The 15379-nt window shown below is 47.0% G+C and overlaps 1 protein-coding gene across 2 annotated transcripts in view; it reads left to right on the forward strand.

The window, feature by feature from the left end:
* Positions 1-15379, forward strand: part of LOC137537571 (tumor necrosis factor receptor superfamily member 1A-like) — a 114838-nt gene that overhangs the window by 20338 nt on the left and 79121 nt on the right. Inside the window, exon 2 of one of the 2 annotated variants that reach the window (XM_068259439.1) lies at positions 4126-4190. In XM_068259439.1, the coding sequence (XP_068115540.1) occupies positions 4188-4190 (3 nt within the window). In that variant the 5' untranslated portion in view covers positions 4126-4187. Of the gene's footprint in view, positions 1-4125; positions 4191-7426; positions 7561-15379 lie in introns of those variants that run through there. The other variant, XM_068259438.1, reaches the window with a different exon arrangement.

A 15379-nucleotide genomic window follows, 5' to 3' on the forward strand; every position in this document is an offset into this window, starting at 1 on the left:
AATTTACAGCCTTCAGGCCCATCCCTGACCTATTTGTGCCCATGGCAAGACCTTGTCACTACTCCCCCCAGGAAATAAATAAGTTTTACAGTAATGTAGAAAAATAGCTGTGTGTATGTAGCATTTCAGAAATCTTAGATCATAATTGAGCAGCGTGTCCTTAAAGAAAACCTGTACTGAGAAAAACGGCCCCTGGGGAGTACTTACCTCGGGAGGGGGAAGCCTTCGGATCCTATCGAGGCTTCCCCCGTCCTCCTGTGTCCCACAGGGGTCCCACTGTGCCCCTCCGAACGTCATCGATGTAAATATTTACCTTCCCGGCTCCAGTGCAGGCGCAGTAGCGGAGCTGTGCTCCGAAGTATGCGGAAATACCTGATCTCAGTCGAATCCGTTCTACTGCGCAGGCGCAAGTCTCCGAAAGCCGAAACAGCGCCCCCGCTGGAGCCTGGAAAGGTAAATATTGAACAGGCTGTCGGGTCTGTCGGGCCGCTGTTCGGAGGGCTGCATCGAGACCCCTGTAGGACAGAGGAGGACGGGGGAAGCCTCATTAGGATCCGGAGGCTTCCCCCTTCCGAGGAGAGTACCCCCCAGGGGACGTTTTCCTAGTTACAGAGTCTCTTTAAAGAGAATCTGTAGTGTCCGATTTGTACACTTATACACACACATATATATTACAGAGACAGTGCAACTGGAAAAGGCTGCAGTAATCCAGATCACATTAGAATAGGTATAGGAACTTATAGGATAGAAGAAATAAGACTGAAAATGTTGTTACAGAGTCTCTTTAAAATAAAATAAGAACGCAAGTATATCTCATTAAAAAAAAACATACTGAAAGAGATCCTGAGACGAGTAAAAAAAAAAATGCAGTTCTATACCTGGAGCTTCCTCCTGCAGTTAGGTATCGGAGGGAGGTTAGTTAGGGTTAGGCATTGGAGTTGGTTTAGTTAGGGTTAGGCATTGGCTGGGGGTAGTTAGGGTTAGGTGTCAGAAGGGGTTGGTTAGGGTTAGGCATTGGCTGCGGAGTAGTTAGGGTTAGGTATTAGAGGGACGTTAGTTAGGGTTAGGCATTGGCTGGGGTTGGTTAGGGTTAGGTATTGGAAGGGGTTGATTAAGGTGAGACACTCGCTGGGGTGGTTAGGGTTAGGTATTGGAGGGAGGTTAGTTAGGGTTAGGCATTGGCTGGGGTTGGTTAGGGTTAGGTATTGGAAGGGGTTGATTAAGGTGAGGCACTCGCTGGGGTGGTTAGGGTTAGGTATTGGAGGGAGGTTAGTTAGGGTTAGGCATTGGCTGGGGTTGGTTAGGGTTAGGTATTGGAAGGGGTTGATTAAGGTGAGGTACTCGCTGGGGTGGTTAGGGTTAGGTATTGGAGGGAGGTTAGTTAGGGTTAGACATTAGAGCGGGCTGGTTAGGGTTAGGCATTGGCTGGGGGGTAGTTAGGGTTAGGTATTGGAGGAGGTTGGTTAGGGTTAGGCATTGGCTGGGGGGATAGTTAGGATTAGGTATCGGTGGTGGTGGGGGGTTAGGGTTAGGCATTGGCTGGGGGTTGGTTAGGGTTAGGTATCGGAGGGGGGTGGGTTAGGGTTAGGCATTGGCTGGGGGATAGTTAGGGTTAGGTATTGGAGGAGGTTGGTTAGGGTTAGGCATTGGCTGGGGGGATAGTTAGGATTAGGTATCGGTGGTGGTGGGGGGTTAGGGTTAGGCATTGGCTGGGGGTTGGTTAGGGTTAGGTATCGGAGGGGGGTGGGTTAGGGTTAGGCATTGGCTGGGGGATAGTTAGGGTTAGGTATTGGAGGAGGTTGGTTAGGGTTAGGCATTGGCTGGGGGGATAGTTAGGATTAGGTATCGGTGGTGGTGGGGGGTTAGGGTTAGGTATTGGAGGGAGGTTAGTTAGGGTTAGACATTAGAGCGGGCTGGTTAGGGTTAGGCATTGGCTGGGGGGTAGTTAGGGTTAGGTATTGGAGGAGGTTGGTTAGGGTTAGGCATTGGCTGGGGGGATAGTTAGGATTAGGTATCGGTGGTGGTGGGGGGTTAGGGTTAGGCATTGGCTGGGGGTTGGTTAGGGTTAGGTATCGGAGGGGGGTGGGTTAGGGTTAGGCATTGCCTGAGGGGGATAGTTAGGGTTAGGCATGTGGGAGGTTGGTTAGAGTTCAGACATCAGAGGTGGGAGGGTGCTGTGTGAAAATAGTGTTTTAGGTTTATCCAGAATGGATTAAGATGAAATGGTGCCCTAGGCAAGATAGTAATTTTTGCCCACCACTGATGGTCACCTGGCTTTTTTAGTAAGCTTTGGTAGGGGTGAGCATCCACCAGGCCCCTAGATTCTCTCCAGGCCCTAGGCAACTGCCTAGGTTTGCTTGTGGATGATCCGGCTCTGGGTTTAGCTGTAGTAAAATATCGGTATCATTCACCAATATTTTACTATCAGAATTTAGACTGCAAAATAGCGGTTTATCTGTAAATTTAGCAGCTATTTTGTGTGCCCTTTTAGCAAGTACGCCAGCCAGAGACCCCGGAGATCAGGCCCCGCCCCCCGCACTCTGGTCCTTGTAGCTGCGGCTGATTTCTGCAGTCTATGAATAGCGGAGTATTATCTGGACTTTGCTCTCCTGATATGAACTGTGATATGTGATGATGTGGGACTTATTGTTGTCTGATCGCCTCCAGACATTCCTCCAGCGCTCTCTGCGGCCCGAGCCGGACAAAGATCGCTTCTTCCAAGAAAGGACAACAACTCAATCATTAAAGGACAACTGTAGCGAGATGGATAAGGAGGCTGACATATTTATTTCCTGTTAAGCAATACCAGTTCCCTGGCTGTTCTACTGATCTTTGGCTGCAGTAGTGTCTGAATCAAAACCCTGAAACAAGTATGGAGCTAATCCAGCCACACTTCAGTCAGAGCTGGTGCTCTGATCTGCTGCATGCTTGTTCAGGGGCTATGGCTAATAGTATTAGAGGCAGAGGATCAGCAGGACAGCCCGGCAACTGGTATTGCTTGGATGGAAATAAATATGTCAACCTCCCTTTTTCTCCCGTTTCCCTTGTACTACTCCCTACTAATAAACATTTATAGATGTTATTATCACATTCACATGAGATAGAGGTATTTACATCGCTGGCCTTATAAAGCATGCTGCTTCCGGGCTGGGTTCTTCCTGAAAATCGCTATCCTAACAGGGCCCTTTCGCCCATGACGCCACTTCCCCATGCGGCATCCCGCCCACCCCCCTCGCTCCCGGTTGCCGCCTCCTGGCCCCCCTCCTTTATTTCTGTGCAGTAGTATCTGAATAACACCAGAAACAAGCATGCAGCTAATCTTGCCAGATCTGACAATAATGTCAGAAACACCTGATCTGCTGCATGCTTGTTCAGGGTCTATGGCTGAAAGTATTAGAGGCAGAGGAGCAGCAGGGCTGCCAGGTAACTGGTATTGCTAAAAAGGAAATAAATATGGCAACTTCCATATTGCCTGGCTGTCCTGATAATCGTTAGCCTCTTATACTGCTGGTTTCCCACCAGGACGTTGCGTTTTAGGGGACGTTATGGTCGCATAACGTGCCCCTAACGCAAGGCCTGGTGCTCTCTGATGTGGACGTCAGAGTGAGCCGCGTTGTGCAGCTCACTCTGGCGTCCGTGATGCGCACTTTTGGACGCATGCGGCATCACGTGGTCCCGCCCGGCCAATCGCCGCACAGGGCGGCCGCTCCAGGAAGTAAACACTGCACGTCACTGAGTGCAGTGAATATTAATTAGCCATGTGCCTGGCCGCTCTCTGCTCCTCCCCAACCTGACTGAGCATGTGCAAACAGTCTAACGCGGCTCTGCCGCTTACAAAGTACTGCATGCAGTACGTTGTCTTGTGACGCAGCGTTACACTGTAACGCAACGTCCGCACTGTGAACAGCCTCATTGATTTTTCATTGCTGTGCGGTGGGCTGCGTTACAGGCTGCTCTAACGTGCGCCTGTAACGTCCCACTGTGAAACCAGCCTTAGGCTTCAAACTCTCTTTAAAAGGAAATAAATATGGCAGCCCCCGTATCCCATTCACTTCATGTGTCCTTTAGGGCTCTGTTCCACAGTAGTTGCAAAATGCAAACGCATCATTTTTTTTTTTTTTACAGAAAGTTTCGCTTGCAATCAAGGAATCAGAAAGGCCAGTGTCAAGTGTCATCGTGATCAGAATATGGTAAGAATTCGATTGCATTTCCAAAAAAAATCAAATGGAAATGGTGTTCTGTGATTTCTATTTTATAGGCGATTTGTAAACTGCATGCGCTTTGAGATTCTGATCTGCTAATGCAAAAAAGGCCCATATACATTTATCTCTGTGTAATCTGCAATTCACTTCTGTTAGGGCCTTTTCACACAAGCAGTCTGTTAGGGCCTTTTCACACAAGCAGTCTGTTAGGGCCTTTTCACACAAGCAGTCTGTTAGGGCCTTTTCACACAAGCAGTCTGTTAGGGCCTTTTCACACAAGCAGTCTGTTAGGGCCTTTTCACACAAGCAGTCTGTTAGGGCCTTTTCACACAAGCAGTCTGTTAGGGCCTTTTCACACAAGCAGTCTGTTAGGGCCTTTTCACACAAGCAGTCTGTTAGGGCCTTTTCACACGAGCAGTCTGTTAGGGCCTTTTCACACGAGCAGTCTGTTAGGGCCTTTTCACACGAGCAGTTGATAGGCAGTGAAAAGACTTTTTGAGGGCTAGCAAACACCTAAATAGCTTCTGTGTGCTTTTCAAAACACTAGCGCTTTGGAAAGCGCTTGGCTAATGTATTTTATTATTTAGTATTTATATAGCGCCGACATCTTCCGCAGCGCTGTACATAGTATACAGTATATTGTCTTGTCACTAACTGACTGTCCCTCAGAGGGGCTCACAATCTAGTCCCTACCATAGTCGTATGTATATGTATCGTGTAGTGTATGTATCATAGTCTAGGGCCAATTTTAGGGTGAAGTCAATTAACTTATCTGTACTATTTTTGGGATGTGGGAGGAAACCGGAGTGCCCGGAGGAAGACAAGACAAGACAAATAACATTTATATCGCGCTTTTCTCCTGGCGGACTCAAAGCGGCACCCACGCAGAAACGGGGAGAACATACAAACTCATTGCAGATGTTGACCTGGCTGGGAGATGAACCAGGGACCCAGCGCTGCAAGGTGAGAGCGCTGCCCACTACACCACCGTGCTGCCCATGGATGAATCGCAGCGGAGCGGAGCGATGTGATGTATTCCTAAACATAAATTCTGCATTTCTGAGGTGATTCAGCCTCAGGCTAGGTGCTCACTTAGCAGAAACGCTGCGTTTTTACCGCTAATGGAAGTCTATGGGCCACCTGAAAAAACACATATGCGTTTCCTATGCGTGCTTTTTTAAAAACGTTGGTTTTGTTGCATTATATTCAGGGATGGTCGTAGGCAGCCAACTTCGCTACGCTGGAACTACGCGTATTTTTACGCAAATACGCTTCGCAATCTACGGCTCCGAAATCAGCCACTTCGCTACGTTAGCATACCGTAGACTACGCATTAAAATACGCAAGCTTCACGTATTGCGTAGCGTAGTTGATGCGACCGCTTATGCCCTTATGCGGAAAAATTTCCGCAATAATCTGCTAACTATGCGCATACACAAACTAATATAAGCATACATTCCAACATCCAATGCGAAATTGTATGCGTACAAAGGGCAATAAAATTTCTGCGCATGCGCAATGACCCATATCAATGCAGTTACCGCACGCGTAGTTGACTTCGCAATACATACGTCAACTACGCGTAGCGGGCGAAGCTACGCATAGCGGGAATACGACTACGCAGAAATGCGTAAGTGTAGTTCTTAAACTTCGCCTACGAACTACGACGCGTAGTTGCGTACTACAATGCGTAGATTCGCGCTGGCGTAGTTTACGAGCAACTCTGATTATATTCAAAAACGCACATAATGAAAGTCAATGGGAATGAAACTGCTGCCTGGTAACTGCTTGCTGCTGCCTGGTAACTGCTTGCTGTGCGCACCAAGCATTTTTGGTAGTGTTTTCAAAACCGCTGCCGCCTGTAAAAACGCTTGGCTAATGTATCTCAATGGGATTGAGGTTTTCAGCAAACCGCAAACGTGGCTCCTGCAGCATTTTTGCGGGTTGCAGAAGCGATTCTGCCTCAATGTTATAGGAAAAGCTCAAACTGCTCTGGAAAAGCGCTAGATCAGAGCGGTTTTCCAGGCGTTTTTGTTACAGTAGCTGTTCAGTAACAATACATGAAATCTGCTGCACAAAAAACGCTCCAAAAAACGCTAGGCATGTTTAGAAAATCTCTATAAGGACCCATTCACACTAGAAATCGCAAACGCTGAGCGATTTTCTGGCGTATTTTCCTAGCGATTTTTCACTGTGTAGAAATCGTTTTTCCTGTGCTTTTTCAGCGATTAGCGTTTTGCGATTTCTAGATCAATAGAAGCCTGCAGAATCGCTCAGAAAATGCTGCAGGCTACGAATCTGCGTTTCAGCAAATCGCTTCGATGAGAACACTTCAATATACTTTCATTGTACACAAGTTTTTCAAAACGCTAGCGATTTCCAGCCGTGGTGAAATCGCCTGAAAAGCACTCTAGTGTGAATGGGGCCTAAAAATGCCTAGAATCGCTCTGAAAATCTGCTCCAAAAACATCTAGGGCCTGATTCACAAAGCGGTGCTAACAGTTAGCACGCTAGTGAAAAGCCCTTTATCACGCCTAAACTCAGTTTAGGTATGATAAATTTAGGTATGATAAGTTTAGGTGTGATAAGTTTAGGTGTGATAGGTTTAGGCATGATAAGTTTAGGCGTGATAAGTTTAGGTGTGATAAGTTTAGGTGTGATAGGTTTAGGCATGATAAGTTTAGGTGTGATAAGTTTAAGCACCAACTGCGTTAGCACCGTAGTGCACAGCTGATCAAAAGTTTTGCGCTAGCAAAGTCTGGTGCACTTTGCATAGAGTTTAATGGCGCTGCTTTGCGTGCGGGACTTTGCACGCTATCTACACTTATCTAAACTTATCACGCCTAAACTTATCACACCTAAACTTATCACGCCTAAACTTATCACGCCTAAACTGGCTTTTCACCAGCGTGGTGTAATGGTTATCACGCCTAAAGTCTCTAACTAGGTTAGCACCGCTTTGTGAATCGAGCCCCTAGTGTTTTGCGGATCTGCTAGAGGTTTTTGGTGTGCACTGGGCCTTCAGCTGCCCATGTGAAAGAGCCCTTATTGTCATGTAAAATTCAGCAGCCAACAGTGACAGATCTTCAGGACATAGGAAGTTCAGCCTGCTACCTTGTGACAGCTCTCCCCCTTCCCACAGAGGCGTGTGCATGTACAGTACATGATGTCACGCACAGAGGGGGGCGGGGTCACACATCACGAGATTGGCATTTCCCAGTGTGTGGACTGCACTGTGTGGAAGTTACGCTGGCTCGCTCGCTCTGCTAGAGGAAACTTTTTAACAAAAACTTATGACTTATTTTTTCCCACCATGCAGGATGTCTTTAGGATTTTGCTGGCGGTTTACCTGTTACGGGTAAGTGACTGTAACGGGTGTACTGTAAATATAAATGTCAGAGTGAATGATTCAGGCTGGCACGGTGCCAGGATAGGCGTCGCAGGTCCGCAGGGCCCAGATTGTGGGGCGCTGCTGGCAGGATCGTGCCAGGCACACGGCAGCCTAAAGCTAACAACCCACGTTGCGATGTTTAGAACGATTTTTTCCCACAGCCGACTATTTTTTGCGATCATTTCCACGATCGTGTGACGTAGGTACGCGTGTGTGATTAGGCAAAGGACACTTTGTGACATGCATCGTTAACTACCGTCACGGCGGATCGGATCTTTAAGATCTCTGATGACTCCACGCAAAGTGGCGCGATTGTTTGAACTCTCGTTTGCGCCCGTTGTGTGCTGTTGCGTGTTCCCATGGGTAGGAAGATGGATCAGGGAGCGCTTTTTCATTAGGCCGCTGAGCGTTCACCGATCCACCTAACAGTGAGTATGGGGATTTAGTTTAGCAACGACTGTATGGTGGCTGGGTGGCTGGATGGTGTAATGAATAAGGGCTCTGCCTCTGACACAGGAGACCAGGGTTCGAATCTCAGCTCTGTCTGTTCAGTAAGCCAGCACCTATTCAGTAGGAGACCTTAGGCAAGTCTCCCTAACACTGCTACTGCCTATAGAGCGTGTCCTAGTGGCTGCAGTTCTGGTGCTTTGAGTCCGCCTGGAGAAAAGTGTGATATAAATGTTATTTGTCTTGTATGATGATTGGTTACACTGTGTCAGTGACAGTATAATTGCAAAATAATTGACCTCAGCAGTATTTAACAGGTTAAAGGACAACTGAAGTGAGAGGGATATTGAGGCTGCCATATTTATTGTCATTTAAGCAATACCAGTTACCTGGCAATCTTGCTGATCCTCTGCCTCTAATAAATTTAGACATAGACCCTGAACAAGCATGCAGCAGATCAGGCGTTTCTGACATTATTGTCAGATCTGATAGGATTGGCTGCACACTTGTCTCTGGTGTGATTCAGAAACGACTGCAGCTAAATAGATCAGCAGGGCTGCCAGGCAACTTGTATTGTTTAAATGGAAATAAACATGTCAGCCTCCATGTCCTTCTGAATTCAGTTGTCCTTTAATTAGGATGTGAACTCCTTTATAGAAGTGGCTGTTTACCAGGTACACACTAAGCCCAAATCATTTTATCTAAACTCACCCCTGATGATTTTACAGTACTTGTTGTGCTAAACTGTTAGAGTTAGGTTCACAGTGCAACACCGGAATGCATGTATAACAGGAATGCATTGCTACAGAATAAAAAAGTTGTATTGCAGGTTACGGCCATGTTGCGTCGCAAACAGAAAAGCATACAGTACAGAGAAGCATACAGTCAATGAAAAATGAGCTTCACTGTGCCAGTTAAAGGATACCCGAGGTGACATGTGACATGATGAGATAGACGTGTGTATGTACAGTGCCAAGCACACAAATAACTATACTGTGTTCCTTTTTTTCTTTCTCTGCCTGAAAGCATTAAATATCAGGTATGCAAGTGACAGTTTCTATCCAGATCGGGACTGGGTTAGACTATAGTGTAACCCTCACTGATAAGTCATTACAGCCATAAAACACTTTCCTGTCAGTAAATGGCTTCTGAGAGCAGGAAAGAGATAAAAGGTCAATAGCTCTGGCATATTTCAATGAAGGTTTCATTGAGCAGAGACAATGAAACAGTGAAAACTTAAAAAATACAGCGGCCATTACACTGTGAGCGGGGCCTAAGATGTGTTCCTAATATCCCCTTGTGTTTACCTCTAGCTGATGGTACATAAAGCTGCTTCTAATCAGAGCCGGATCATCCACAAGGCAATCCAAGGCAGTTTCCTAGGGCCTGGAGGGAGTCTAAGGGCCTGGTGGATGCTAGCCCCACCAAATCTTATTAAAAAAGAAAGGTGATCATCAGTGGTTGGCAAAAACTGCTATCTTGCCTAGGGCACCATTTCATCTTAAAGGGAACCTTAACTGAGAGGGATATTAATGTCTCCTTTTAAACAATACCAGTTGCCTGGCTGTCCTGCTGATCACATTGGCTGCAGTAGTGGCTGAATCACACACCTGAAACAAGCATGCAGCTAATCCAGTCTGCCTTCAGTCAGAGCACCTGATCTGCATGCTTGTTGAGGGGCTGTGGCTGAGAGTGTTAGAGACACAGGATCAGCAGGGGAGTCAGGCAACTGGTATTTTAAAAGGAAAAATCCATATTCTTCTCAGTTTAGGTTCCCTTGAATCCTTTTCTTCTTCTTCTACTAGTCTTGTGAGATGGGCAGCTTTGCTTGGATCATTTGCTGCTATATTCAGCAGTAGTGAGCGATTATCTCATCCGCACAGCTGTCAGTTGTCACATGTTAAAGGGCAACTGAAGTGAGAGGGATATGGAGGCTGCCATATTTATTTTAAACAATGCCCATTGCCTGGCTGCTCTGCTGATCTTTGGCTGCAGTAGTGTCTGGATCACACACATGAAACAAGCATGCAGTTAATGCAGTCACACTTCAAGTGGACCTGAACTCTTGCACAGGACAAATAGAAAGCGTATAGAAATCCACCCTGTATGTATTTACAGAGTTTATTCTGTGTAATTCCCCCTCATCTGTGACTAATCACAAGTTGTAATTTGCGGAGTCAGCTGGCTGCCACAGCAGAGCATCTAACTGGTAAACACAGGATGTTAATATGCCTGCTTCCTTGAAAGCAGGAAGTAGACACACTGCAGATTTATTGCAGGATTGTATCACCTGTAATGAAGAAATGTCTTTCTTTAAAGGTTATTATGCTGTTGCTTATCTTTAATAGCAGAAAGGAAGTTCTGAGTTCAGGTTCACCGTCAGTTAGAGCATCTGACCTACTGCATGCTTGTTCAGAGTCTATGGCTGAAAGTATTAGGGCTCGTTTCCACTATTGCGGTGCGGAATTGCCTGGATTCCACCGCTGATGAAATCGCATGCGTTTTTTGCAGCAAATTCGCATGCGAATTCGCATAGGTGAGGGTATATGCGATTTTAACCATGTCACTGCCTGTGTGAATTAACATTGGTACCTATGCGAATTCGCATGCGAATTCACGGCAAAAACTGCATGGGGAACACGCATGCGATTTCCCTATTAAATATATTGTGTGCGATTCGCCTGCATTCCACACGCAGGCGAATTCTGAGGGCTCTGCCGTGCAGAAAAATCCTGCACAGAAAAACGCACAGCAAAACTGACAAGTGGAAACAGGCCCATCCACTTGTATTGGCTGTGCGAATCTGCATGCAGGAAACGCATGCAGATTCGCGATAGTGGAAACGGGCCCTTAGAAGCAGAGGATCAGCAGGACAGCCAGGCAATGTGCATTGTTTAAGGAAATAAATATGGCGGCCCCCATATACCTTTCCCCTCAGGTGTGCTTTAAATATAGACCATTATTTGTGCCCATATGAATAAATGCTATAAATAAACTTGCATTCCCACAAATTCAGCACAATGTGGCCTCTAGTGAAATTGTTTGATTTTTGTTCACAGGAAGTGATTGCTTTTCGCATGAGACTTTATTATGTGCAATCGCTCAGAAATGTCATTTTAAATGACTTGAGTCGCTATACGTTAAGTCCTGGAGCACATCAACATATGACATTTTTATTAAGGGCTCGTTTCCACTATCGCGAATCCGCATGCGTCCAACGCATGCGGATTCGCACATGTAATGCAAGTGGATGGGCCTGTTTCCACTGTAGCGTTGTTGAGGTGCGTTTTTTTCAGCGGTAAAAAGACGCACAAAAGAGCCAACGAATTCGCCTGCGAGTGGAATGCATGCGAATCGCCGCTAATGTATTTAATAGGAAATTCGCATGCGGCTATGGTATGCGAATTTTCATGCGAATTCGCAAGCGAATTCGCATAGGTACCAATGTAACTTCAAACAGGCAGTGACATGGTTAAATTCGCATATACCCTCACCTATGCGAATTCGCGGCAAAAACCGCGAAAAAAAATCGCATCCGCATGCTATTTCATCAGCGGTGGAATCCAGGCGATTCTGCACCGCAATAGTGGAAACGAGCCCTAAGAGATTTAACCTCCTTGCCGTTTATCCTGAGCTCAGCTCGGGGTAACCTGCGCAGGAGGATTTCTCAGGCCCCGCTGGGCCGATTTGCATAATTTTTTTTTCCTACATGCAGCTAGCACTTTGCTAGCTGCGTGTAGTACGCGATCGCTGCCGCTCGCCGCCGATTCGCCGCTACCCGCCGAGCCGCCCCCCCCCGCCCCAGACCCCTGCGCAGCCTGGCCAATCAGTGCCAGGCAGCGCTAAGGGGCGGATCGGGGTTCCCTCTGACGTCACGACGTCTATGACGTCGGTGACGTCATCCCGCCCGGTCGCCATGGCGACCGGGGAAGCCCTGCAGGAAATCCCGTTCTCAACGGGATTCCCTGCATACTCTGATCGCCGAAGGCGATCGGAGTGGGTGGGGGGATGCCGCCGCTTAGCGGCTATCATGTAGCGAGCCCTGGGCTCGCTACATGATTTAAAAAAAAAATTTTAAAAAAAGTGCGGCGCTGCCTCCTTGCCGGATTTTTTATAACGGCAAGGAGGTTAAAGGACAACTGAAGAAAATAGATTATGTTGGCTGAAATATTTATTGCCTGTTAAACAATACCAGTTGCCTGGCAGCCCTGCTGATCTATTTGGCTGCAGTATTGTCTGAAACACACCAGAAACAAGCATGCAGCTAATCTTGTCAGATATGACAATAATGTTAGAAACACCTGATCTGCTGCATGCTTGTTCAGGGGCTATGGCTAAGGCTGGTTTCACAGTGGGACGTTACAGGCGCAGGTTAGAGCAGCCTGTAACGCAGCCCAACGCACAGTAATGAAAAATCAATGGGCTGTTCACAGTGCCCACGTTGCGTTACATTGTAACGCTGCGTCACAAGCCAACGTACTGCATGCAGTACTTTATACGCGGCTGAGCCGCGTTAGACTGCTTGCACATGCGCTGTAATGTTGGGGAGGAGCGGCGAGCGGCCAGGCACATGGCTAATTAATATTCACTGCACGTCGTGACTCGTGACGTGCAGGGTTTACTTCCTGGAGCGGCCGCTCTGTGCGGCGATTGGCCGGGCGGGACCACGTGATGCGGAGAGCTCCGCTCACGTGGTCTCCGCAGTGCCTCCGCAAGAGCAGGCGCACCAAGAGGTGCTTGTAACGCGGCTCTTGGTAGCGTCCTGCTCCAACACCACCAGGCGTTGCGTTAGGGGGACGTTATGGTGTGAAACCAGCCTAAGGGTAGGAACAGGCAGAATAGCATATGTGTTTTCACTACGTGCTAGGAAAATGCATATGCTATTCTGTCTAGTGTGTTCCTACCCTGAGGCCCCTAAAAATGAAAACGTATGCGTGTTGCGTTTTTGTGCGCTGCTTTTTTTTACTAAGCGCTTTTTCCGAGCAGTTTTGTAATTCACTCCATGAAGCAAGTCAGGAAGTGAACTCTTTGACCCGGAAAATAATAAATACAATGTATTTATGCTTAAAAACGCAAACGCAATCACTGCACTAAGCGATTTTGTGAGCGTTTTGCGTTTTTCCTCTACCTAAATGGTACAGGCAGCGCTTTGGTAAGCGGATTGGAACCGAACCGCGCAGCTGTGAACTCTCTCATAGGGAATCATTGCACAAGCGTTTTGTGGGCGATGTTAAAAATCGGCTGCGCTTGAAAAAAGGCTTTTGACTTCAATGCAAAGAGCGTTTCCCCAAAATTTGCAGAATTGTAAATTCAATGAACTTTTTGCGATAACATCAGAGACACTTTCGCTCATCCCAGCCTCGGTCCGGTTGCCTGGCAGTCCTGCTGATCTCTTTGGCTGCAGTAGTGTCTGAATCACAACCCTAGCATGCAGCTAATCCATCACACTTCAGTCAGAGCACCTGATCTGCATGCTTGTTCCGGGTCTATGGCTTAGGGCCTGAGCCCACTAATGCTGTTGTGTCCGCTTTTCAGCAACACATCCATGTTACAGATACTGAAAAGCGGACAGAACTGCACACAACTGCGTTAGCGGGCTCAGGCCCTAAAAGTATGCGGCTGGGTTCACATACGACATAGTGTGAAAAATTATTTATGCAGGTGCGTGTGTGATTTTGTAATGCGTTTTTACTGCGTTTTGGGTGCGTTTGCGGTTTTTTAACACAGATGCGTTTTCCATGCGTTTTGCGTGTGTTTTAATGCGGTTGTGGTTCACATATGTAAAAGGCATATGCGTTTTGTATCCGTTTTTATATTAACATTTATGCTAATCACTAGGAAGAAAACAGGAAGTGGAAACACATCAGAAATCTTTATTTAAAAAAAAAAGCATAAAAAACGCAACACATTGCGTTTCCATTGACTTTCATTATATGCAATTTGGCAGCTATCCTGCATAATATGCAACCAAACCAGCGTTCTCGAAACACATACTGTAAATCGCAGATCTCTGTGTTTTTTTCTGCGTCCCATTGACTAACATGCTGCAAAAAATGCAGCGTTTTACGCAACGCTATTGTTTCTGCTATGTGTGCACCCAGCCTTAAAGAGACATTGAAGCGAAAAAAAAATTATATAATGAATTGGTTGTGTAGTACGGATAATTTACCAGAAGTTTAGCAGCACAAAAAATATTCTCATACTTTTATTTCCAGTTATATAGTGTTTTTTTTTTATAACATTGCACCATTCTCTAATATTTGCAGTTTACAGCTACTCAGTATTCTAAATGATTTTTTCAGAGCTCTCCTCTGGCGGAGAAAAAGAAATTTCTTTACTGACAGTTGAGATAATAAATGTCAGAAGACAGACCTTTCTGCAACTTTTAGGCTGGTTTCACAGTGGGACGTTACAGGCGCACGTTAGAGCAGCCTGTAGCGCACCCCACCGCACAGCAATGAAAAATCAATGGGCTGTCCACAGTGCCCACGTTGCGTTACTCAGTAACGCTGTGCCATAACAGAACGTACTGCATGCAGTACTTTATAAGCGGCAGAGCCGCGTTAGACTGCTTGCACATGCTCAGTAATGTTGGGGAGGAGCGGAGAGCGGCCAGGCACATGGCTAATTAATATTCACTGCACTCAGTGACGTGCAGTGTTTACTTCCTGGAGCGGCCGCTCTGTGCGGCGATTGGCCGGCGGGACCACGTGATGCCGCATGCGTCCAAGAGTACGCATCACGGCATCACGGACGCCAGAGTGAGCTGCACAACGCGGCTCACTCTGACGTCCACATTAGAGAGCACCAGGCGTTGCGTTAGGGGCACGTTATGTGACCATAACGTCCCCTAAAATGCAACGTCCTGGTGTGAAATCAGCCTTAAAAGTCGTGGATCTTAATGGCTTTTTTGCATAGAGATAACAACTGGAGTTTCTTAACACTTCCTTCACTGGAAACAATTAGACTTATGTCTCTGCTCATAATGTTTTATTTCTAGCTGTACTACCCATACAAATCATTATATCATATATATTTTTTTGCTTCAGTGTCTCTTCAACCTCCCTGGCAGTAAGCCTGAGCTGAGCTCGGGCTATGCCGCGCAGGAGGATTTCTCAGGATCTGTTAGGGCGATTCGCCCCATTCAAAGTGCTGTGCGCGCAGCCAGCACTTTGCTAGCCGCGCGCACAGCTCGATCGCCGCCACTCTGCGGCGATCGCCCGCACGCAGCGGCGGAAGAGGGCCCCCCCCCCACCAGAGCCCTGCGCTGCCTGGACCAATGAGTTCCAGGCAGCGCTATGGGCTGGATCGAGTGCGCCTGATGTCAGGACGTCCATGA

This window comes from Hyperolius riggenbachi, chromosome 11, assembly GCF_040937935.1.
Source record: "Hyperolius riggenbachi isolate aHypRig1 chromosome 11, aHypRig1.pri, whole genome shotgun sequence".
NCBI classification, from domain to species: Eukaryota; Metazoa; Chordata; class Amphibia; order Anura; family Hyperoliidae; genus Hyperolius; species Hyperolius riggenbachi.